The sequence below is a fragment of the Festucalex cinctus genome, chromosome 2 (assembly GCF_051991245.1).
Source record: "Festucalex cinctus isolate MCC-2025b chromosome 2, RoL_Fcin_1.0, whole genome shotgun sequence".
Classification (NCBI taxonomy): domain Eukaryota; kingdom Metazoa; phylum Chordata; class Actinopteri; order Syngnathiformes; family Syngnathidae; genus Festucalex; species Festucalex cinctus.
Genome location: NC_135412.1, coordinates 2,146,107 through 2,173,367, shown reverse-complemented (window position 1 = coordinate 2,173,367; position 27,261 = coordinate 2,146,107). Strand labels below are relative to the sequence as shown.

Genomic DNA, 27,261 nt, shown 5'->3' with positions numbered 1-27,261 from the left:
ACACATTTCAAGCCAAGTGCATTTCAAATGTGTAGATAAGATTTTTTTTTTTTGAGCTAAAGTTTAGTCAATCGGAGTTTACACTTTGCAGTGTGCTGCTGCGACAAAGTGTATCGGTTGACTCAAGTTCACTTCTGTCGTGTCACAAAATTCAACCAATGGTTTTAAATAAACTTTGAATTATAGGGACGAGTTTTCCTTATCACAGAAATACAGATGGGCTATTTTTGGTTATTGGTGACTTTCCATTGGTATGTTTTGAACATTACATTACTTTTAGATCGAGGCTTGCTCGATTATGGAAAAAATTATAATCACGATTATTTTGGTAATAATTGAAATCATGATTGAATGATCCAAAACGATTTTTTTTTTTTGTTCAAAACAAGAAAATATTTAAACATTTGGAAATATTAAGACAAATAAAATTATTTGTAAGTTCCCTTTGGACCAAACAGAATTGATAATAATATCAACAGTATGTTATTTATGTTAGCAAAAATTTGAAGTTGGGGTGCAGCGTGTGCAATATGACTAGTAGTGAAAAAAAAAAACTCATGTGGGCATGCCTCAAAACAACTCAAAATTAATATTTTTAGGGCTGCAGGTATTGAATATTTTGGTATTCGGATTTCCTACTGAAAATTCTAGTGAATAATCGGATATTTGGATAGAAATAAAAATATACCTGTACAGTATATACTTTCTTGGTTAAAGAACAACTATAAATACAGAAGACAAAAAACACATTTCATGTATTAATAATGAACAACCAACTGGTTTTCATTTTTAGATAATCAACTTTTTTTTTTCTTTTTTTTTTACTTAAAATGTGCTTGTCAGCAAACTACTTTTCTCTGAAACAGTGAGATTTTAGATAAATCTCTCCCCATAGATTTTGGTCAATGGAACTAAAGTGAGATCAGACCCACAATAGCGATTTTGTCGGCTAAATAAATAGCACATTTGAGTAAGCCTGGTTTGTTAATAAGTGGTCGGTAGCAACGACAAATTAGTCAGGCTGTCAAGCTTCAACGTGTGCGCAGGCCATCAATCCATTTTCCGAACCACTCATCCTCACGAGGGTCGCGGGCGCGTTGGAGCCTACCGCAGCTGTCTCCGGACTGTAGTAATTACGCCTTAGAAAAGTAATCAGACGGCCTGAGCACTTTTGCCGCTGCTAGCTAGCGCGGCTAGCTTGCTGCTGTTAGCTCGCTGTTAGCTAGCAGTCACCGCTAAATGTTGGCAACAGGCGCCGTACAATATAAGTCGGCATAATTATGTCTTAGCGCTCTTACCTTGAACGCGACTTCAGGACTAAATTGTGTTGCTGACGTCTGTTTGGGGCATTTATATTGCCGTTGGTCACAAACTGAATAGGCGAGCACGTCGTCAGCCCCGAGCCAGCTTCCGGAAACAACTTCAAAACAAAAGCCCTACAATTCATTGATCTACGTATACCACTTGGTAAGGTAAGGTTTATTTTGGAATCGGGTTACTCATAGCCACGTGCACTGTCATGCGAATTGACGTTAGCTTGACTACGGCAATCTCAGCGGGTTACCAAGGCAGAAATTACGAGGACTCATCCCGGCCCGAGTTTTTTTTTTTTTTTTCGTTTTTGTACGATTATGCCATTTTTGTAATCATGAAGGGTAATAATCAAAATCGTAATTGAATTTCGCGTGGAGTTTTTTTTATATAAATTAGCCATTGCTCTGTGAATTAGCAAATTTTAGCCATATGATCAAAAACCTTTGTATACATAGAATATACAAAAGTAATTTTTTTTTCTGTGTAATTTACTTTTATCATAATTTAGCCTCATAAGGTGAAAATGTAAGCGTAGGATAATAAAGATTAAAATCCTAAAATTTACACCACAAAGGTTACATCCAAAAGTCTCTTTTATCATATCTAGAACGGGTTTTCAATCTAAACAATAAAGTTAATTCATATTTATTCAAATATAATTTTCAAATGCAGTTGTGTGTTGAACACAAGCTGTAAATGTTCTAAAGCTATCTTCTCATGTAAACTTCACCCTATGAAAATATCAAAACAAATGCCACACTGTTTTGGATTTTTATGGACATTAAGTTTTTGCCATACCATACAGTATGCTCCGAAGTTTACATACCCCGAGGGGATGTAAACTTTCAAACACAACTGTGCACATTATCTGAAAAGGGGACATCTGGACAAAAAAAAAAAAAGTTAATTACTCCTGAAATGACATTTTACAGGCAGTATTTTATGTTCAAGTGAGAGGGAAGACCAAAATCTATGATCAAATGTTTTCAAAAGCTTTTGTTCTTGAGTTAAAAGCCTCTTATATTTCTTTATTGCCTCCACTACTACCTTGTGACATCGTGGGGGTCAAAAAGTGAGCGTCTAAAACAGGGGTGGTGAGATCCGGTCCTCGAGGGCCGCAGTCCTGCAGGTTTTGGGTATTTCCCTTCTTCAACACAGCTGATTCATGATCAGCTCATCAGCAAGCTCAGCAGAAGCCTGATAACGAGCCTGTTAATTGCAATCAGCTGCACTTCCAGTAGAGAAATCTATAAAACCTGCAGGACTCCGGCCCTCGAGGACTGCAGTTTGCCACCCCTGGTCTAAAAAGTCCAACATCTAGCTTTTGGGATCAATCTTATGATCCTATTCAGCAAATTTTATTTGCATAAAGCAAGAGTTTCCAAATCCATCCCCAAGTTTCAGATTTTTCTGGTGGACTTTAATTTGTACATTGAATCCTTAAAGTTGACATGTAACAAGAAGAGTTTGTTTACATTGAAAACTCTTAGTGAATTATCTTTTGTTGATGTTATTTTTTTTTTTGTCCCTTGTTTTTTGTTTTTATTGTTTATTTTACTATTTTATTTTTTGTTGTCTTTCTTGTTTATGTATTGTTGTTGTTTTTTGTTTTCATGATTGTGAATGTATGTAAGATGGAAACTTCGTTTTGATGTTTATTGCTGTGATTGTTAAATGCAAAGTTTCAATTAAAAAAAAAAAAAAAAAAAAGTCCACAACATCATAAACCAGCGGTGTGCTTCAAGCGACTTCCTTGGAAACAATCACAAATAGAAAGCTTATCAAATAGAAAGACATAAAGACGAGCGAGGTATGTGCCCGAAATAGCAGCCCTCATTGCTGCTGCGTTACCAAAACAAAAAACAAAAAAACAGCCGTGATCTTACGTGTCAGAAACTTCTGAACGCTGCTGTTTAAAAATAGAACAAGCTTCTATTATACGCTGGGATTTATTTGTGGGCTGCGCACGAGCCAAAAGTGGGTTATGGATTAGTCGCTGGCTGTTTGATGACGAAGCACGCGGCCTCGGGAGGCGTCTTTGAAAACCATCTGCAGCCTTTTGAAGCCCCCTAAGTCCGTCCCGCTGATGCCGCCGCCGCCTGCGCTTACATCTCAGCAACTCGCCCGCCAGACTCTCTCGCAACTCGGCTCGAGCTAATGGGCGAGGGGAGCCCCGAGGCACGTACAGTAGATACGGGCGTCATATTTCATGAAGGCGAAAGCTTAACAAGATCTGCCCGCTGCGCATTTGCTCACGCGAAAATGGCGAGGCGGCGTCGAACCTGTCAGGTTCTGAAAACGCCGAGGAACAGCTGGTGACGACTTGGACGTTACATTGGCCCAAACAAAGGCTTATGACCAAAGCACATGGGGGGGGGTGACTTTGACAGTTTAACAACACGAGAGTGGGGGAATGCGTTTCCATGCTGCCGCGGTGACGGGACAAATAAGCGATGGTGAAAGTCAAATCTTACTGTACCCGAAGGAAGCAGACTTCCACTTGCGACATGGGATGACGCCTCTGCTGCCAGCAGACGCGACGCTTCCGGGAGTCTCTGTGACGTGGACAGGCAGGGACGCGTGCCTCCTGGAGGAGGAAAGGTTACGTTAGGTCACATGTACAAAGGCTACAATGAAAAATAAGTGCATGGAAGGGGCAGCTACAAAAGGGGCCAACAATTTACTCCGCCTCATTCACGCATCATCCGTTTTCTCTATGAGGTCATTTTGAGTTTTGATCCTTTATGTCCTTTTACAAGTTGACACCATTTACACAGTGTTGCACAAATGATTATGTAAATGGTAGGGGTGTGAATTGCCTACTACCTGACGATTCGATTTGTATCACAATTCACAGGTCACGATTCAATTCGATGCCGATTAATCCCGATACGAATTTATAAGTCGATTGTTGCGATTTTTTTTTAATTCAAATTTAGAAAATGCTAATCAGTAAACGTGTACAGTGTACAATTTGTATGAAAATGTATTACCGTATTTTCCGCACTATAAGGAGCACCGCATTATAAGGCGCACCTTCAAAGAATGACGTCATTTAAAACTTTTTCCATATATAAGGCGCTATAGTAGAGGCTGGGTTTACTTTATGCATCCATTAGATCAGGGGTGTCAAACATAAGTCCCGCGGGCCGGATCAGGCCCACAAAGGGGTTTAATCCGGCCCGCGAGATGATTTTGTAGTTTAAAAAGTTAAAAAAAAAAAAAAAAAAAAAAGTCATTATTTTATTTTACACACAACTTAAGCTTACGGTTTGTTTAATTATTTATTTATTTATTTTATCATACACAAACGTGTTAAATTCGACACAAATTCAATTACTGGTAACACAAATCGATATGACAAGGATTAGCGTCCTTATAATGTCATTAACTGTGCCACGCAATGCATTCTGGGAACAATATATATGCAAAGCATGTGATTTAACACGTCCAGAACTCAGTGTTGCCGCGTTCCATTTGATTTTGTATTTTTTTTTTTGGAACAATATCATGACAGTTGAGCTCCGTAATTTAGGGCTGGCCCACAAATAGCGAAAATCTGCGTATAATTGACGGCAATCGTTTTTAAGTTATATACCGTTATTTGACCGATGTGGCCCACTTGGTAATATATTTTCCTCCATGCGGCCCCTGAGCTTACATGAGTTTGACACCCCTGCATTAGATGGTGCTGCGCTAAAGGGAATGTCAACAAAACAGTCAGATAGGTCAGTCAAACTTTATTAATAGATTACAAAGCAGCTTTCTGACAACTCCATTCACTCCCAAAATGAATAAACAGCTGTTTTATTATTTTCTCTGAGCTAAAGTATTAGTATTAGCTAGCGAGCCAAGATGGCGGCATCTCCGATCGTGCAGGGTCACCGATAGCGTCTTGACAGCGAGACCTGTTGCGGCTCAATATTGATCCATATACAAGGCGCACCGGATTATAAGGCGCATGGTCAGCTTTTGAACAAAATGAAGGCTTTTAGGTGCGCCTTATAGTGCGGAAAATATTGTACTTATTTATCTGAAACTTGAGTCTTATACAGGTTGTAATCCGTTTCATGTTTGAACAGCATTGAAATAAAATATTAAGGCTTAATGTTCCATCAATATAACATTCTTCCATGTTTTTAAGGTGTGAACTCTAACCCGAAGTAAGATGTTTTGTTGAATATTTTTCCATTAAAAACGGAAGTTTAAAAATCGATACAGCCGCCTATTGAATCAATTCGAGAATTGCGAGATGTAATATCGCGATATATTGCCGAATCGATTTTTTTAACACCCCTAGTAAAATGGGTTCTTCTCTGATTTAGTTGATGCAACTGATACTCAGTATTAAGGATGCAACAATATCAAAAATATCGTGATATTGTGATATTAAATGTGCCACAATATCGCCGTTGTTATGTCACAATATTAAAAGCAGCACAGTGGATAATACTCCGATAAATCAGTCGTACCGGCAAATATTTTTTCCATTCTGATTAATATTGTGTTTGTGGAATATAAATGAAGCCGGAAGCTTAAGAAAACCGCTGAGCTTTGATTGGTCGTTATCCGAGCAACTGTGACGTCATATTCAGTCGACAGCAAGTGGCCGCGTGGCTGCCCCCTTGAGCGAGACAAAAATGTGTGCATTTTGCTGCTTAACTCATATTCCGCAAACACAGAAATCGGAAATGGCACGTTTCGACTCGTGGATGCACCGATACATGCACTTTAGTTCCTCGAACCCGGTGAACACCTTTGAATTGCAAGGATGTCACAAGTTGCTAGCGAATTATATAATAGCTGTGAATATCACCATAAATGGCACTCAGGTTGCGGTTTTGAGCCTAAAAGCAAGGCACGTGCCGATGATAAGAGGAGTGAGCGGGGTAAATTCTTGTGGATGTAAACGACCGAAAACAAAGCTGTGTTCTTTCTATGCGTTTCACGCATTTGATCGATCATGGCTGCTCAAAGAGCCCGACGCTTCAGGTTATGAACCGAGCCTAAAAAGTCTAAACATCCTCAGGAAGCGAGTGAAAAGCCCTCCCGCACGACGCGGGGAAAAGAAGCTGGACGATATTGCGATTGACCGCTTGACAATCATTCTTTTTTTTTTCTTTCCTTTGCGGCACCGATTCTTGTTTGTTTGTCTAGACTTGCATTCGCCTCCTTAATTGCGACGTTCGCACTCGAGACGACGCAGACAATGCGAGAGGTGTAACTGGCTGGTCCACCAATATCAAGGCTGTTCAAGTGTTTGATCTGATGTTGCCATGGCAACAAGACACCGCTCTCCTCATTACGCGCCAGTGCACCAGCAACATGATTTTGGAAGCTGCTTAGGCGCAAGTTGTTGTACAGTATATCCTTCGATTTTGCTTAACTCTTTTACTGCCACATTATAAAAAAATAAAAATAAAAAAAACTTTAATATGACAAAGGCTTTGATCATTTAAATTATCCTTGAAAACGTTCTGTTTCATCAAATTTCATACACATTGAGACCATTGAAAAGAGATACAATGTTGCCATCTGCTGGCTATAGATAGTGAGGGTTTTTGATTCCACAACTCATTGACCAGGCAGCACGTGCTGCACTTAGACGGTGCACTGCCCATTGATTTAAAATAAATAAATAAATTTAAAAAAAAAAAACAACAACAACAACACAGTCGACATCATTTAACGTTTATGGTGGCATACATCGTGATTTTACTAATCGTTATTAAACGTTTTTGGCAGTAAAAGAGTTAATTGCATGAGGAAAGAAAAAAACTCGGGGTGTCAAAATTAGTGCGTTAATTTTGAGTTCATTTAAAGTTCCTTTAACGCAACTCATTTCTTTTAACGCACGATTAATTAATGAGCACCCCTTAATTGGAAAGTCTGTACTGGGGTAATTCCAGTTGCAATGCAGCAGACACGTCCACGTCAAAAATTAAGCAGCAATAAATGTAATAATAATGCATATATTTGTGGAGACTGAGCTCAAGCTGTATTTTGCAATTTAAAAAAATGTGCAGAATTTCACAAGTTACTTGATGTTAAAGATTAGATAGCTCTTAATATAAAATAAAAAAAATGCACTGAGCTGTCACCATCTTACAGATGCAATTATGCCATCTAGTGGCAGAAAAATGACCTCAACACAAATCAATATCACACTTGTTTTTTTTTGTTTTTTTGTTTTTTTTACAGTACAGTCCAGTGTTTTAAATATGACCTCAATTTTATGAATTATTATGAATTACATTACTGTATCAATGAGTAAAAAATGCAGCCAATTTCAATTAGATGAATATTTTCCCCTTTTGTGAAAAGAGTATGAAAACTTAGAAAAAAAACATTTTATTATACATTTTGTTCCACATTTAGAACAGATATAAAATATGTGATTAATCGTGAGTTAACTATTGAAGTTATGCGATTAATTACGATTAAAAATTTTAATCGCCTTACACCCCTAAAAAAAACAAAAAACTTTTCAATACTCCAAGGTGTAGCAAAGCATGGCTTTCGTATTCTGATTGTAGAATCGGTGAAAACTTTTGACATGCCGACCAAAAATTGAAGAGGCATCCTTATTAACCTGCAAAATGACAACTCTAAAGGAATTTCTAATGTCAACTTCTGCAGACCCAATTGAAATCGCTGCCCCGAGGGAGGGTTTGATGCAAACCTGTAACATCGCGCTGCATTGTGAATAACAATGAACGCGATGCTGTTGTGAAGTCCACTTAAACTGCTGAACACACACAAACACGGCACACCGGCAATCCTCATCTGCAACAGCGCGTCTTTACATCATCCGTTCAAACCAGAATCCTCATATATGATTATGCATTCATGTCAATGTGTATGTGGGGGGGGGGGGGGGGGGGTAGTCTCAAAACAACAAAATCAGTCTTTGTGACCACAGTTTATGTTCACCGCGATGCACCATGAGCAGTTTTGTCCTCCCTTGATCATAACTGTGACATTTCTCATCTTCTTTCACTGGACGCTATTTCCCACAGAGACACGACTGAGCTCGTCAGACACGAACCAGACAATGACGCGTTTCTCCAACTGTCAACATGCAATCGCAATCTCACAGTGTCACAAGCTTCTCTCCGTGGACTTACTGTTTGTCTTTATACAAACTCAAGGAGAGATAGCATCTTCTGTCATGATAAATCAAATCGTTGGCAAGTGAGCTGGAGTCCGTCAACTGACTTAGGGCAATAAGTGGGGTACACCCTGGATAGGTCGCCAGCCAATCACAGCACACAATAGGGTTGGGCGGTAATACGGTAGTAAGGTATCCCGCGGTGTCTAAAAATAGAAAACGTCTCACTTTAAATTCCGCCATTTAAATATAAATAATAATAAAATTATATAAATATATTTTTGGAGAGAAAATGTTCAACTTAACTCATTCACTCGCCGCCATTTTCACATTTCGCAATCCCGTTCGCTCCCGGCTGTTTCACTGGATTTTGACTGATTTTGCAAGGCCCACAGAATATTGTGTTCAATTGCTATAAAAGCATGGAACCTATCAAAAGAAAGATTAAAGTCTCTTCTTTCATCAACAAAAAAAAGTATGTTTCTATCTGTTTCCGTTTTGCAGCAATTAGCATTCGAAGAGAGCTAAGTTTCATCAGTTTTCACAAATCTATTTAAAATTGTAAGTAATTGAGCTTTTTTTCTAGATGGCCCTGGTTGATCTCCTTTGCTCTGCTGCCACCTGCTGGCCGTTTGTGTAATAACTACCATTTCTGCAACCGTTCTTTGCAGTTGAGAGGCTGTATCAAAGCAAACAAAAAAAACGTATAAATATGTCTTTGGGGCACTTACAACATTAAAAAAAACGTATTTAAACGTTATTGGGAGCAAATGAGTTAATATAACTATTTACTTTTAACTATTTTAAAAACTAATAGCAATAATTAGTCATGTGACAGTCTTGTGACAGCCCATAAACCGGAACAACTAAAGACAAGATGGAGCCGAGCAGCTCACGAAGCACCTACATCGGTTGCAAAAAAAAAATGTAAAAAAAAAAAAAAAAAGGCGCAATTTCTGCAATTTGGCAGTATTTTGGCTTCAGGCCCGATAAAAAAAAACGAGCTGGGTTTTGTGTTGTTTGCGTGGTAAAGTAAAGCTTAGAAAACTGAGAAAAAAACAAAATCATTGCCATTGCAACCATGGAGCACCCAAATCACAAAATGTAACGCCCAGAAAAATGTGACGATATTACCGTTATACGTGAAACGGTGTCAAAATCTTAATACCGCCCAACCCTTGCACACAATCATTTCTGTGACTTTTCCCCCCACAGATGTTTGTTGCTTTGGTAGTCGTCTTCCACAAGCCAATGAGCAATCAGCAGAAGTTTCTTCAGTGCGGCTCATACTGTAATCAGCTCCGATTTGATGAATGCTGCTCAGAGGACCTGAGTAATATCACCGAGTAAGTATGCCACAGCTGCCGGCATTTGCTGTTGTTTTGGCATAATGAATTATTAATTTCGGAACTGCTCATGCCTCCTCTCAGCTACAATGGAAGGAGTTTGAAGTAGTTTCCTGCCTCGCATTAATTACTCTGATAGTCAATTTTTTCCTCATTTTTCATGAATGACATTCCGCTGCAAATGACTGAGCTAAGTGATGAGCAGTGTTGTATGTACAAAATGATGTGCTTTCATGAGAACTGCTTTTCCAACACCGGTGGTCGGATCGGGTCATTCCGATGATGTAACGCCACTTCGGCGCATGCTGATGAGGTCAAAGATTTTTGTTTGGTCCATAATTACACAGGAACTCTTTTATCAATTGAGAGGCAACTTACTGTTGTTTTCACATTTCAACCTTTCCAACAGACATAGAAATAAAGCCCCTTTTGAATGATGCGGACTCTGTATCGGTCCGTCGTGGTGAAGAAAGAGCTGAGCCAAAGGGCGACGCTCTCGATTTACCGGTCGATCTACGTTCCGACCCTCACCTATGGCCATGACTCGCTGTGGGTCGTGACTGAAAGAACGAGATCCCGGAGGATACAAGCGGTCGAAATGAGTTTCCTCCGCAGGGTGTCCGAGCTCTCCCTTAGAGGTCGGGTGAGAAGTTCGGTCATCCGGGAGGGACTCAAGAGTCGAGCCGCTGCTCCTCCGCGCTGAGAGGAGCCAGCTGAGGTGGCTCGGGCATCTGGTTCGGATGCCTCCTGGACGCCTCCCTGGGGAGGTGTTCCGGGCATGTCCCACCGGCGGGAGGCCCCGGGGACGACCCAGGACACGCTGGAGAGACGTCTGTCTCTCGGCTGGCCTGGGAACGCCTTGGGATCCCGCCGGCGGAGCTGGTTGAAGTGGCTGGGGAGAGGGAGGTCTGGGTTTCCCTCCTAAAGCTGCTGCCCACGCGACCCGACCTCGGATAAGCGGTAGTAAATGGATGGATAGATGGATGGATGAATGATGTATTGATTATTCTTCAAACAATGCATGGACATACAGTATGCGGTGACCTATTCATCTTGTTTGTTTTTTTAAGAACGGGCTCAAGATCAACCTTTTTAATTAAACTTTTAACTAATATCTATTTATTGTACTTATCTACTACCATTCTTACAGACCTTCAATTTAGCAGATCTATTGGTTTTAACGAATAACCCAACCCCACTTTTGTCCATTAAAACACATTTGGTCAGTCATTCTGATATGTGGCACTAATCAACTTGAAATATTGACACTGAAACACACAAAATCAGACGTAGGCACTAAATTGGATCGGGCACTTAAGCCCTGCAAGTGCAAAATTCAGCCTAACGGGACAAAACTTTGCGGGTTGTTCTACTAAATCCATCCATTCATCCATTGTTTTATACCACTTGTTCTCATTAGGATCGCAAGTGAAGTGAAGCCCATCCCCGGCTGACTTTGGGGCGAGACGTAGGGTACACGCTGCTGAAAATGTAACTTAAATGCAATCAAATTGGTTGCATTATACCAAGGAAGCCTTCAGTAAACTACATCATTATGACATCAGCCAAGCCCAGCAGAGTGACAACACTCAGTCCTTGTTTATAGTCAACAATGATGTCCCAGCACCAGTAGATTCTATTGTTCTTTCTTTCTGCTTCACGCATGCACGATGTGTTTGTTTGATCTCGGCATAGTGTTTACAGAACAATGTCTGATTAGAGGCACTTGAAATCCGTTTCAGCGGGTCAAAGGGGACTAAAACAAGACACGCAAAGAAGGCTCAGTCTCCTATCACTTCAACGAGATTAGCATTGCTCTGTATAGCAAGCGGGAGATAAATAGAACAGGGAGGCATGACACGAGACGGATATTGACCTACTGTACATACGCAACAGTCACGCCTGGTCTCTGCTGGCATGCGCATCCACTCACCACCACAATGTAGCAGTAAGGACTTTTGTTTTCTGCTCTCGGGCTGCTCAACAGTTACAAAGCCCAGTGTCTCTTACCATAACTGTTTGCAGGCATTTTGAGGGTTGAAGTATCAACAAAAATGCAGAAGTATATACCGTATTTTTCTGATTATAAATCGCAGGTTTTTTTTCATAGTTTGGCCGGGGGTGCGACTTATACTCTGGTGCGACTTATGTGTGAAATTAACACATTATTATATCATTTCACACGTTATTTTCACACTAAACCGCAAGGGGGCGCTCTAGGCCTGTGTTGATAAATTCAACATTGCCGGTAGAAGAGCATCGTCTACCTCCCGAGTTGGGGGAGTTGTTTAAAAGTGACACCGAGGATGAACATTTTCATTTTCATTTCATTTGTTCATTTATTTCAGGCAATAATCAACATTAACAATATATCAATTTTTCTCGACAAATTTTTCTAAACCTAGCCTGAAAAGGAGTGGGAGGAAGAAAAACGTATTAAGTCCCACCCCCAATATCATTAGTATCAAAACAAATGTAGTTACTTTCCTATAAACTAACCAACAGCGGTTGTCATACTGAAAAACTATCCATCCATCCATCCATTTTCTTGACCGCTTATTCCTCACAAGGGTCGCGGGGGCTGCTGGCGCCTATCTCAGCTGGCTCTGGGCAGTAGGCAGGGGACACCCTGGACTGGTTGCCAACCAATCGCAGGGCATGAAAAACTATGTGTTTACAAACAATATGTTAATTAAGTAACATGACATCAACAGCTCATACCAGCAATGGTAATAAAAAATAACAATACCAGCTTGGGTAAAAGACAAACTAGAACAAAACAAGTCCACAAATAATTCTAAGACACAAGCATACCAACAGTGGCGATAGATAGTATGTAAAATAAGAAGGCAGCAAGTATACTCTATCACAATAAATTGAAAGATAGATGTTGGATTTAGTGATTTGGAGTGAAACTTATAGTTTGGTAAACTTGTTAGCATGTTCGTTATGCTAGAGTTATATGAATAACTTGTAGTGATGGGAACATAATTCACCCACGGAACGTTGGGACGAAGGGAAGGGAGAGTTCCGGGTGGGAAGGTTTTGTTATGTGGAAAAGGGGAGTTAGCCTGTTAGCTTCTAGCTGAGTGGGGAGTTGCTGTTAAGACCTCAGAAGCTGATGTCAATAAAACGCCAGCCTTTGGCTCCGCCTCCGACTCCCGTCACTGCTCGCTACAAACTCTAAATATGTTACGTCGTTGCTGACATTACCAGGCGTGTCAGTCATGTAACGTTAGTATACCGTACGCTTATTCAGCCTGTTGTTCTCTCTTTTATTTTTATTTTAAATTGCCCTTCAAGATGACATGTATGTTTTTGGTGTTGGATTTTACCAAATAAATTTCCCCCAAAAATGCGACTTATACTCCAGTGCGACTTATATATGTTTTTTCCTTCTTAATTATGCATTTTTTGGCTAGTTCGATTTATAATCCGGAGCGACGTATAATCCGAAAAATACGGTAAAGTAATTTTCAATAAAATTCAATACATTGTGAGTAGGGGTGTTAAAAAAAATCGATTCGGCGATATATCGCGATACTACATCGCGCGATTCTCGAATCGATTCAATAAAAAAAATCTCTTTTTTTTTTTTTATTTTTAATTTTTTTTTATTATTTTTTTTTTTTTAAGAGCTCAGAATTGTTCATTCGGTAGTCTTACCGATTCAACGTCTTATCATCATTGCCTTTTTTTCTTTTTCTTTTTTTTTGTGTGTGTGAATCGATTTTTAAACTTCAATTTTTAATGGAAAAATATTCAACAAAACGTCTGACTTCGGGTTAGGATTCACACCTTGAGCATGGAAGAATGTTATATGAACGGAACATTAAGCCTTAATATTTTATTTTAATACTGTTCAAACATGAAACAGATTACAACCTCTATAAGACTGAAATTTCAGATAAATAAATAATACATTTTCATATAAATCTTACACTCTACAAGCTTACTGATTAGTATTTTCTAAATTTGAATGAAAAAAATCGCAACAATCGACTTATAAATTGATATCGGGATTAATCGGTATCGAATCGAATCGTGACCTGTGAATCGTGATACGAATCGAATCGTCAGGTACTAGGCAATTCACACCCCTATGTGAGCATGCGATTTTAAATGAGCAAATTTGCACTGCTCAGTAAGAACCACAACCATGCGTAAATTCTCTCAACCAATTGAAAATTTTAATTATCCGCTCAGCTGTCACACACAAATAAAGCTGCCACCCAAATCTAATGCACAAGCTCAGGACAGCACAGCAAACGGAATAAATGTTAAAAGCGTGTCAATTGTAATCAGTGTCATAGAGCGATCTGTCACCTCTTCTGACTTTATGAATGACTCCCTAAAAAAAAAAAAAAGATAAGCATCTTTATTGCCTGACGTTCTGTTGAAGAACAATCCAATATAAGCGGGTCAGCGAGGCTGTCAAGAGCCTCGCCTGGGTTCTAATCACATCTGAATGAAGCCATCCATCCTGATTACACAACAGCACAGCAATTAAACACACGCCTTGTTGTTATTCCTCCATCATTAACCGCAGAGTGTGCATGAGAATAATCCGTCGTTATCTGCCACGGCCTTCCCGCTCTCCCTTACATGCACACTTCAACGAAACCCGTTCACGGCAACTCTTTGGGGAGCAGGTTTTTATTTATTTACGGCGCCTGTTCCAACTTCAGTGGCGTTTTCATTATTAATGATAATGAAAGCTAGCAAGGCATGTAGCGCACAAAATGTTAAACCAGGCGGTCTGACTCGTGTCACAACGTGGTGTGTGAGAAGGGTGATGGATGTCATGACAACAGCTCTGCTGTGTGCAAAAAAAAAAAAAAAAAAAATCTGCTTGCCTGCTGCAGTGATTTCAGCTTTGAGCTTTGATGAAAGGCAACGAAAACAGAAAGGCAACGCGTGTATTGAGAAATTCACATTGCGGCGATTTAAAAATGTCTGCAGTTCCCCTTGAAACGGGAGCTACTGTCTTTATTCAGAAACGCTTGCACTCCAATCGAGGAAAAGCACACGAAAAAAAAGCAGGCAAACACAAACGTGTTTCACTTAAGTTGTTCCGATACCGATACTGGTATCGGCAGAGGTGCCGATACTGCATTAAAACAGTGGTATCGGTATCGGTGACTACTCACAAGTAACATGCCGATACCATTAATTCCAACGCTAATATAGGATTTTGGATGCAGCATCTTGTGTCTTGCTGGTGCACGACATTCACTGGTATGTGACATGTTCACTGCATGCCGATCTAAGATATCCTATTGGCCCTTGAATGCTCTAAACCAATGGCAGGACAGCTTTTTCATGTTGAGGAAAAAAAACCTTAAGTATCGGTATCGGCCGATACTGCAAAGCTGGGTATTGGGAGCCAAAAAACGGTATCGGAACAACACTAGTTTCACTGTCCAACGGGAGGAATGGAACGTAGTGGAGTATACAGGAGCACACATCACCACGCACGGTACGTTCAAAACTGGAACTCCCGTGATTTTTTTTTCTCTTCACGTGTGGTGTCTGTCAAAGATTGGAAAATCGGCCGACAATTTTAAAATCTTGCTGTGTGAACCAGGCTTTAGTCTCGAGACCAAGTGACCAAGTTACGTCTCTTGACAGGAAAGCCCTGTCTCTCCGTGTGACCAGGGCAAGGAAGTCCCGACGTGACACTGTGAACTTCTGGTGATGATGCCACCCAAGTGGAAGCCGTACAGCCACGTCTACAGGGGGCAGAATGAAAGCAGACCCGGCGGGACCACAGCTGTCCTGGATGTCAGCTTGCCGAAAAAGTTGTAGGTGTGACATATGGCAGCAATCTGTCCTTGCGGAACAGTGCAAGGAGGCGAAGAACGTCTTCCACTTGATGAGAGGTGTCCGAGGTCGTCCCAATAAAGGTCGTCCTCTGAGAGGGGCTCAGATGAGAAATTGAACCTGAGGCCAAACCAGCCCATATGGGCAACGAGAATGGAGGTATCGTGGATGACCTGGATGCAAGAGAAGCTAACACACGTTGAGTGAAGACCCTTGGGGAGAGGGAGAGCCTGAAAGGGAGCATAAGGAACTGCTAGTGGCGACATCTGTAGAATGGAGAAACTGCCTGTGTCGGTGCAATAGGGATGTGAAAGTCGGTGTCCTTTAGATCAACAGATGTGAACCACTCCATTCGGGTGACCAGCTCAAAGAAATTGGCCGCAGTTAGCATGCGGAATGGCAATACAGTATCTTTTAGCTGACGATCGAGTAACCTTAAGTCCAGTATCCGCATTTTTTTTTTTTTTTTGTCACAAGGAAATAAATCGAATAGAAGCCCCTGAGGTGTACCTGAGGATCTATGGCCTCAATTGCCAGAATGACAGACAGCCCTTAATCTTTGGGCCCTTTGCCAAAGCCTTTGCCTTGCTGATGATGGTTGCCCTGACCTGACTGGAGACAGGGTGGGTCAATAGGGCAAGTTTACAATTGCGCCCAAGCTACTATTTTTAGATCAGCGCACTGCGCACGGGAGCGGCCAGTTGATTTTCGGACTTAGAAACACAGGCAGGCGACTGCGGGAGTGTATTTGGATGAGGCAAAACTTGACAGATGTATTATGGTTACAACAAACCCCTGCTGCTTTATGTGACCGCCGATGTTGTGACCGGGATCGAATGAAGGGACTTTCCAGAGGAATGTCTACGCTGGCTTCAAGCATGTACAATTAAGCGGCAGTGATTTACATGAAAAAATGTCACAGGAGACACCGAAATGTCCTCTCTAGTCGGGGCGGCGTGGTTCAGTGGTATGGTGGTCGTACACGGCCGGCCGAAGAATCTCAATCTCTCAAGCTGTCACTCCGCAGTCACCCTATTCTTGCCACGGCGTTTCGAACGCCTTGTGTGAAAGAAACACCTGCCGCAGTCCAGCAACCGGCCTGAGGCATGCCCCTGTGGTTCAGCGGTATGGTGGTCGTACACGGCCGGCCGAAGAATCTCATCCGGGGACGGTGAGTGATGCAATGGCTGTCTCAACGTCTGGCATCCGTTCTAGGTCAGCGCCAACAGTGTCATACATGGTTGCCAGATCTCGGAAGAAAAACAGGGCCACCTGCACCAGACAAAGGAGCCGACTCGCTCTACTCTGGTATGTCAAACTGCAGGCACTCTAACCCCGGGTTTTCACCGGTTGCGGTTGCGGTGCGGTTGCGGTGCGGTCCGGCGACGCAAGCAATTAGATTCCATTCATTCGAATGGTGCAGTTTACACCGCTTGCGGGTGCGTTGCGTGTCGACTGCGGAAGGCCCTTCCGCAAGGATAGACCTATTTTCTATTTTTGCCGGACGCCGCAGCGGTAGGCCTCCGGCAAATGGCAAGCTAGCACAAAACACATCGAGCGGGACAGGAAGACCGAGGCAGTTTCAAAATAAATTTCCGGTTACCTTTCAGAATAAAACACTCGCCAGCTCCTATTTCGCAAGTTTTTCAGCAAAACGTGACGTGGGCGTCGCCGGGCTATGTGCTCATTCACGGTTTAGACACCAGCGAACATGGACGAGGAGAGGTTTTTTATTGGAGGTGGAAAACCACAAAATAATATATGACACGGCACATCCTTTTTATAAGGACTGTAATGTATTGTGAGTTTGATGTTCGCGATTGCTTGTTGTGCCCGTCTCGCTTGCCGTACTGAGCGGCAGCCGGACGGGGAAGACAGAAATAAAGAGTGGACCCGCACTGACCCGACTCTCGTTATTAATATACTTTACAAGGACAACCAAAAAAAGGATGCTGCATGGAATCTCATAGCAGAAGAAGAAGAAAATGTTAAATCAAAAGAAGTCCACCTCTCGTTGTGAAATGCCACATGATCGCGCGCGCGCGGTCCCGCGAGACACGTTGGGAAGTGGGCGGCGACGGAGCTGCCGGACCGCAGCTGTGCGGAGCCGGTGTGGATTGACAAAAAAATTGACCCGTCCGGAGCACGCAGTCAAGACGCACCGCACCGCAACCGCACCGCAACCGCATCCGGTGAAAACCCGGGGTAAGGCACTGCGAAAGATAGCTGGCATTGCTTGAGCCGAGGACAGGGATCCTGTTTCTGAAATCAGGAACACCGGAATATCCTCATCATCTTGGAACTGAGAAACCAAAGCTGCCAAAGAGAGATGGCTTCATCTTCCCAAGCAACCACTGGCAAGTGCACGCCGACCACATCTGTAGAAGAGGTAGAGTGACCATCTTGAGGGGCAAGAGGGGCTTCATCTCCGCCGACTCGGCGTGTATTCACTTCACCACCGAGACAAGCTGTCACTCCGCAGTCACCCTGTTCCTGCCACGGCGTTTCGAACGCCTTTGGGTGAAAGAAACACCTGCCGCCGTCCAGCAACCGGCCTGAGGCACGCCACTGCGGTTCATGCATGATTGCCAGACAGACTCTCGCTAACGTGGTCAGGCCTGGGGCAACTTGGACAGCGGTTACGGCCATCGGTGGCCTCAAAGAGGGCACTTCGGTCAAAACAACGGGAACCTTCCATTTAAATGGCTCTACAGTTCCCTATATGCAAGGAGGGAAGGGGATGGCAGATGCCGCCGTGACAGCGGATGCAAAATTCACAGCTCTGGTGGCACGCGCGCAACACAAGGACAATAAATGTAACAGTAACTAATTAATAAGTCCGCAATAAGTCAAGGGAAGGGTGTGTGGGTGCCACCTACAAGGCAGGTCCAGGCTGCACAGCACTAGTGACACACGCTCAACACAACACAAGGCAGTGGCAACTAACGAGCTTGGGTAACCTGAGGTCAACGCTGCCCATAGTGAAAGCCAGTCAACCAGGGGCCTTTTATTTATTCTTTTTTGTTGTTGTTTATACATCAACAATAAGAAGAAGTTAGAAATTGATAAACATAGGCAAGGATGGTTTATTTGTATCACACGATTAATGCACAGAGCAAATCCAAAGTATTTCATAGTGGCAAAGATTGCAATAACTCTCTCGGGTTGCAGACAAAATAATGATTTTGTGGTACCACTGTTAGATACAACGATACAGCTTGCATTGCGAGTTATTCTTTTGAGATGCCGCATGACTAAACGTCCCCAAAGACTCATACACAAGAGGACAGAAAATCAATGATAATCTACTGGATTTTTTCCCCCCACATTTCTAATGGGCAGAGTATCTAAGGAACGTACACGCTTACACGGCAAGGCAAAATGTTCACTAATGCATATGGCAGAGAATCTTGACTTCAGTACTATAACGGCATTTGAAGCCTGCCACAAAAACTCCCAATAAATGACAAACACGTCGTATTTGTTGGAGTTACTAAGTTCAGAGCAACAAAAAATTGCCATTGCACTGTTGCAAATACTGTACACCCTTAGTCAGAAGAGATTTGTAACGTTCACAAAGCAGATAAAAAGTGCAATTTTAACGTTATAATTTGTTCAACACTTTCTCAACAGGAGGTGGCACGGCTCAGTGGAAGAGTGGTCGTCTGGCCCTTGCGACCATGTCAAAGTGTCCTTGAGCAAAATACAGAAACCCCAATTGCTCTTGATGCTGCGCCATCACCCATTCATTCACCCATTCTTCTTTTTCTACAGAGTCAACTAAGGATATAACGATATCCAAACATCACGATACGATATTATCACCATATGAAGGTCACGATATGATAATTATCGCGATATTGTGGGGAGGTTGGCGATATTTACAAAAGATCACAATATTGTAAAAAATAAAAAAAAGCTCAAACAAAAAAAGGGCAATATTTTGCTTTTGTACATAACAGCAATGAATATAAACCACCTACAATAGCTAATAACAATATTGAGGCACTTCCTTGCTAATGCAAGCACACATTGATCGCTTCACAAGCAAATTGGGTTCCCCTTCATCTGACAATTAGCATATATTTTAAACATAGAAGGCCAAAACATCCCTAATGAAAATTAAATTGCACTAATAAAATAGCCACTAGAGGGTGCTAGATCTGCACAAATGGAAATCAACCTGACTTTTTTTTTAACAGATGTGTTCCTTTTAAATATTGTGAACATGACGACGCCAATATTGTGGCAGTTTTAATATCGCGATATCACGATATTGCCCCTATCGTGACATCCCAAGAGTCAACCCGAGCTGGCTGGGCAAGAGGCAAGGTACTGGTCACAGGGACGCATCACAGGGAAACCATTCAAACTCGCATCAGCATCTATTTAGAGTCATCAATTATCCACAACTATTGACTGCAAGATAGTTACATTGTGCTCTTGTAATTAATATAATATGTGTATATATATTGTTAATAAATTTGATTAAACTGAACACATTACCTGACCATCCTGGATGCATCACCATCAGACCTGAAAAAATAAGAAACAAAAGAGAGGTTGAATGAGTTCTGTTGAGCATGTGGACATCGTGATGACTCAGCAATGCAACGACAGGAATGCAGAATCATAAAATGCCTTACTTAAAAAAACAAAACAAACAAAAACAAAAAACATCATTTGAATTAACAGCTTTCCGACTAAAAAAAAACGCCAGGTTTATGGAGAAGATCGATGCAAAGTGTTGTTTTACAGACACATGAAGACAAATGGAGCACTCAAAAGGGCAAAACTCATCGACACACATCAATTTCCAGTCTGGAAACATTTAGCATTACATACAGCTAAACGGTTCCGATTGATACAACAACAGGTGACACCAACATGGTCGTTTGGTTGCGTTTTTTTTTTTTTTTTGAAAGGGGGACAAATTAATACTTTGTCATCCCCTCCCCCAACTTCTGCCCCACTGTTTGTGGAAAAGGTATATTGAATGTCAATTATACATGGATTTTCGCGATTAGACCCTAATCCCCGTGAACTTGTGGGGGCCGACTGTATAATTAAAAAAGAAGAAAAAAAAAAAAAAGATTGTTGTGTAACTTTAATTGCCAGATGAGCCGTTTGTGTTGACTTTCATTTCAGGTACCAAATATTTAATTTGGTTTCGTTGTAACCAGTGTTGTTCCGAAACCGTTTTTTTTGGCCCCCGATACCGATTCCGATACCCAGCTTTTCAGTATCGCCCGATACCGATACCATACCGATACTTACGTTTTGTTTTTTTTCTCCCCTCAACATGAAAAAGCTGTCCTGCCATTGGTTCAGAGCATTCAAGGGCCAATCGGATATCTTAGATTGGCATACAGTGAACATGTCACATATCAGTGAATGTCGTGCACGAGCAAGACACAAGATGCTGCATCCAAAATCCTATATTAGCTTTGAAATTAATGGTATCGGCATGTTACTTGTGAGTAGTCACCGATACCGATACCACTGTTTTAATGCAGTATCGGCGCCTCTGCCGATACCGGTATAGCTAGTTGTAACTTATTTAGGTCAGTTTTTAACAACAGGATCCAAACGCCAATTTTGCTCAAATTCTACCATTGGACGTCAAACTTACTGAACCAATCATTTATGTTTAATTATTACAAAATGTAAAAAAAAAATAAAAATAAAAAAACTATTCCCGGCTGTTTTACTGGATTTTGACTGATTTTGCAAGGCCCACAGAATATTGTGTTCAATTGCTATAAAAACATGGAACCTATCAAAAGAAATTAAAGTCTCTTCTTTCATCAGGAAAAAAAAGTATGTTTCTATCTGTTTCCGTTTTGCAGCAATTAGCATTAGAAGAGAGCCAAGTTTCATCAGTTTCCACAAATCGATTCTAAATTGTAATTTAGCTTTTTTTCAACATGGCCCTGGTTGATCTCCTTTGCTCTGCTGCCACCTGCTGGCGGTTTGTGTAATAACTACCATTTCTGCAACCGTTCTTTGCAGTTGAGAGGCTGCATCAAAGCCTTCTGTATGCTCTAGCATAAAAAAAATAAAATAAAAAAAAACACGTATAAATACGTCTTTGGTACACTTAGAACATTAAAAAAAACACGTATTTACACGTTATTGGGAGCAAATGAGTTAAAGAAAAAAAGCATGCATGCCACTTTCACAATCTAGGTGGTACTGCCATCGCTTACTGCACCAATCCTGTTCTCATTCTAAAGCAGCGAGGACAAAATAAAACAAAACCAGAATGAAAATTATTCCTCATTACATAAAGGAGTGTGGTATGAAAATAGAGGCTAAAAAAAAAAAAAAAGAGCGCAAGCCGATCTTAACTGGAGATATTCCAGCATAAGACTGCAGACAATGTAGTGGATGTGTGCAAACATGGAGTGACCTGCTTCTTCTCCATGGCAACTGCTGACAAGGCTCACAGGCGGCAACATTTCACACGGACGCTATTAGCAGATGCGGTGGAAACAAAGGCTACACCGCCAAACCGAATTGCACCTCTGGCTTGCTGTGCATGAGGTCGATCAAAGATATACAGAAACTAGTGATAGACCGATATGGCTTTTTACAGGGCCGATGCCGATACAGATTATTTGTCATCAAGGAGGCCGATAACCGATATTTCAAGCCGATATTCATTTGCAGTAAAAGAGAAAATAATAGCGTAAAAAAAAAATTATAGTGTAAAATAATAATTTTAAACATATGAAGAATAGACAGTTTAGTTCAATTAAAAATTAACAAAAATTGTAGGGTACTTCCAGGGTCATTAGCATGTGTTAAGCTAAATTCAAACCTAAGCAAGTAAATAAATGCATAAATAGTTTTCTACTGTAAATAAAGTTTTCCAAAATTTCAACATAATTTCTAAATTTATTGTATTTTTTATTATTTTTTTCATAAAAAAATTGTTGAGATTTCTGTGTTTGCAAATAAATATATAAATAAATAAATAGTTTTCTAAAGTTTTCTACTGTAAATAAAGTTTTCCAAAATTTCAACGTAATTTCTATTTTTTTTATTATTATTATTTTTTTTTATAAATTAAAAAGTGTTGGGACTTCCCAGCGTCAGCAGTGACAAATGTATACAAAATTAAATGTATCTAATTTTGGGTTTTCGTCAGGGTTCAAAAGATCTTCGCAGACAGTGAAAAATTGTCTGAATATGTATGAAATGTCTTTGCAACAAGTAAAACGTGTCTTTGGACATCTTACAAATCTTGATGAAAACAAAATTTGCTACGTTCGCAAGCATTCGCTGCTCGGTGACATTCCAGCTTTATCGGCCTTCAGATCCGTAAAAAAAAAAAAAAAAAAGGCCGATGCTGATATTTGTCAACATGCCAATTATCGGCACCGATAATCGGCCCGGCCGATAATCGGTCTATCCCTAACAGAAACATACTGTCGTTAAGAAGACTGCATAATTTCCGGAGCAAAAACATTTAAAACATAAGATGAGCTGGTACTCAGTGAACCCTCTGACCCATGTGGATAAGAAACGTCAAGATGTTCACTGTTAATGGTCTGCCTTGAATACCTTCAGGTACCGGAGCTGCTCATTAATTTCTTTTAACTTAATAAACTTATACAGTCCGTTGGATGAAGATATTTTCATTTTTTCTTTGCTACTTATGTGTTATTTCTGCCTTTGTGAACCTCCTCTCGACCCAGAATTTAGCAGCGGCAAACGATCCGCTAGCGATTGTCTGTTCAACAAAATATGAACAAAGATGTCCTGATTATTACATAAAGCGTCCATCAGACTTTGGCGTCCTCATCGGTTTCAAGTGTGCAGTCGGGCGGGCTGAGGCCGAAAACGAGAGCTGGGTCAATAGAACGCAATGAGATTCATTGACACAAAAGCCGGAGTCCAGAGCCAATGCCAATTACTAAAGCTATCGATTGCCGTGAAATACAATGCGTCACCGAAATGAAAGCCCGGACCAAAAACATTCCTCACATATGTTTTGAACAATGATGCATGTTCATAATTCGGAATGCTTTATGCTCAACGATGTTGAAATCTTTCAAGAGGGAGAAGAACTCACGCGACCTGGACGGCTCCACAACCCCGATGCAAACGAATGCCAACAAATTTTCCTGGTCACGCGAGGTGACAGCTGAGCGGCATCACCAGTCATCATTTAACCCCAGGTGGTGTCCAAACTACGGCCCGGGGGGCCATTTGCGGCCCGCCGTCCATTTTTCAGTGGCCCGCGACAAACGCTAAAAATGGCATTTGACTCGGTTCAAAATCAAATAAAAACAAAAATGTTTGGAGATGGTCAAAGTAAGAAGGGAGGGTGTCAAAAACACGGGTGCTATTAAAAGGTTATTTTTGTGAACTAAAACTAACGAAAAAATTTAAATTTAAAAAACAATTTCGTTAACAAAATCAAATAAAAACGAAGATGCTTTTTAAAAAAAGAAAAGTAACTGAAACTACATTTTATGTTTACAAAACTAACTAAAATAAAACTAACTATAATTACAGCAAAAATGTCCTTCATTTTAGTCTTTGCTAATTAATTTAATGCATGAGTCTTTGGGGATGATTTTAAATGTGATTTTTAGTAGATTTATTTTGATATCAACCGGAATAATGAAGCCGCTGCCTATCGTGTTTTTTTTGTTGTTTTTTTAATATTGCGCACAAGTAATACACGATTGATACGATTTTAGTTGGTTTTGTAAACATAAAATGTAGTTTCAGTTAGTTTACTTTTTTTTTTTAAAAGCATCTTCGTTTTTATTTTACTTCGTTAATGAAATTGTTTTTTGACTTTTAGTTTCTTCGTTCGTTGGTGTTCGTTAGTCAACTAAAATAACATTTAATGGCACCTGTGTTTTTCGACACCCTCCCTTCTTACTTTGACCATCTCCAAACATTTTTGTTTTCATTTTATTTGAACTGAGTCAAATGCATTTTTTTTTTAGCATATGTCGCGGGCCACTGAAAAATGGACGGCGGGCCGCAAATGGCCCCCGGGCCGTAGTTTGGACACCCCTGGTTTAGACCCACAAACACGTCATGTCCACTGCCAACCATCTATGGGTCAAAAGGGGTTAAAATGTTCTTTCCTGTCTGAGCCAAATGGAAGTTGTAACACTTGAAATACAGTTTGCATTTGTTGTGAAGCTGAATCGATACAACCGCATGACCTGGACAGTAATTTGCTGTAAACGGTCACAAAGTGAAAAAAAGTTCCCACTGAATTTTAGCACACATTCATAAAGCATTCTTGTAGAGCAGACAAAGCTCATTTGTCGAGCCGTAAAATAAATGGTTGCCATATTTCATGGCCTTATTCCAGCAGAATCTCTCTGATGATGATGATGGATACGCGCGAGCGACTTTTCGGGTCTTTTGGAAACAAGGCGCGAGCTTGCTGAGGTTTAAATCTATCACGTTCCCAAAGCCGTTTCAATAATGCAGTAAATGCCAAATCCCAGTGGAGGTATCACTCCGCAGGAAGGCCCACTCAAGGTCCCCCCGCTGTTTTGCAGCACATCTGCATCTCAGCTACTTCCTGGAAACGGAATGTTACGTCTCCATCTCCGGTGACACGCCAAGCTCTTGTTTTGTTGCACATGCACCGATGCAAGTGATTCTTTCCTGAACTCTCTTGCAGGGACGACAGCCTGTTTCCTGTTGTGGGAGGGGGGGGGGGGGGGGGGGGGACGGACAGAACACTCCCCAACCCTGAAAGATGCTGACTCAGAGTTGATCAATCTGCGTTTCTGCGAGAGTAAGTGCAACTGGACACAAGTGCCATAATGCACAAGACTGCTCATTTAATCATAGCTCGCCTGCCTTGCTTCCAATGAACTGGAACAACGTCGACTGTGCAACAACTCAGTGCCACATGGAGGCTCCGGCGCTTTCCCCCTTTAAGTGTTTTATCACCGGGGAAGACCTGCGTCATTGTAATTATAAACCCGCTGTTTGTGTGAGCGGCGTTGGGCCTTGAAGGAGTCACTTTCAATCCTATTATTGCGACAACAAAAAAAAGAAAAAAAAAAAAGAGGAAGGCAGATAGCTGGGACATTAAATGAAATGCACGCACGGCTATTTTCTCTGCTGAGTTAAGAGGAAATTCGGATACAATAAATATACTGTGTGTTTTACTGATCAAGCACTTTCAAGTAGGTTTGTTTGTCAGGACAATTGCATAAATAAAACCGCAGGGTCGAACGTCATTGAACTTTGTGAGCAAACTACATTGCAGCAGGCTTTTCTTTTTTCTTTTTTCTTTTTTTTAAGCATCCTTTGACAGGTGCGGTTTAAATGTGCTAAAACACTTGCAAGCTGCTAATAAAGGAGCTGCAAAGTATCATAAAGTGTTTCCAGTAGGAGTTACGCCATGACAGTTTTATCATATAACTAGACTAAGTGCAATTTCTGGAGAAATTGCGTGGGAATGCTGAAAGCTGAATGCTAATAGCTGAATGCTAATGACGGAAACAACGAAACAGTGAAAATTACAAAGTAATTACCTATTAATTACTAGCAATAATTGTAGTAGTAGTCGTAGAAACAGTAGTAGTATTAAAAGTAATCATTAAGTAGTAACTTGTAGTTAAATGATTGTGACATTTTATGTAATTGTAGAGAACAACAACAAATATATAAAAAAAAAAAAAAAGAATATTTTTTGAGTACAATACTGTATGTGTTCATGCAATCTACTACAAAGTTGAGCCAAACTGAAACTAAACTAATAGATCGATACTTTAGTGACAGTATCGATCCGGTATCGATACTGTCTAGTAGAGATAGACCGATAAGGTTTTTTTCGGGCCCGATACCGATACCAATTATTAGTAGTGAAGGATGCCGATAACCGATATTTGGAGCCCATATTCAATTTCACTAAAAAGGGACATCAAAATTTGGAAAAAAAATACAAACTCCAGCTCTTATCTCTTTTTTTTTATTTATTTTTATTTTTTTTTTTTAAAGCATATGTTTATTGAGCAACTTTTAGGGTTAGTAAAATATTTTTAAGGTTTTTTGTTTGTTTGTTTTGTTTTTTCCCCAAAATCTTAGTCAATAGACAAGTTCTGGGATCTCCCAGGCGCAGTAGCATGTTTTCAAAAGTTAAATAAAAACAAACAATTATTTTCTACACAAAATAAAAGTATTTCAAAATATCCAAATTATTAAATTTTTACTTCTCTTAGTTTTAATTTCAATCAAAAACAGAAGGTGCAGAGAGTTCCCAGGGTCGACAAAAATGAAAATAAAACCTTTTTTTTTTTAATTTACACTTAAATTAGTTCCCTAAAGTTAACACTTAACAAAAAAAAAAGGATCGATTATCAGCCATATGATTCTTCAAAATAGCCGATGCCGATATTTCTCAAAATGCTGAATATCGGCGCCGATAATCGGCCCAGCCGATAATCGGTCTATCCCTACTGTCTAGGTATCAATAATATCGATATTTGGATCGCTCCGCCCACCACTATTAAGCAGTGGGCTGTATCTGCAGATAGGTGTCAGTAATGATGAGTAATCTGTCGGTTAAATCTACTTAACCAACAGTTAAAGCTATAAACCGAGTTTTGAACAACTGGGCCCAGATGTTTATATTGTTGAGCCACATTGTGTAAACGGTTTCATGCACCGGGT

At 40.7% G+C, this 27,261-nt stretch overlaps 1 protein-coding gene across 4 annotated transcripts in view; it reads right to left on the bottom strand.

The window, feature by feature from the left end:
• iqsec1b (IQ motif and Sec7 domain ArfGEF 1b) overlaps positions 1–27,261 on the bottom strand; it is a 139,976-nt gene that overhangs the window by 90,901 nt on the left and 21,814 nt on the right. For 3 of the 4 annotated variants that reach the window (XM_077512075.1, XM_077512083.1, XM_077512077.1), the window contains exons 2-3: positions 20,101–20,130; positions 3,794–3,901 (exon numbers count right to left, since the gene is read on the bottom strand). In XM_077512075.1, coding sequence (XP_077368201.1) covers positions 3,794–3,901; positions 20,101–20,130 — 138 coding nt within the window. Of the gene's footprint in view, positions 1–1,298; positions 1,404–3,793; positions 3,902–20,100; positions 20,131–27,261 lie in introns of those variants that run through there. The other variant, XM_077512076.1, reaches the window with a different exon arrangement.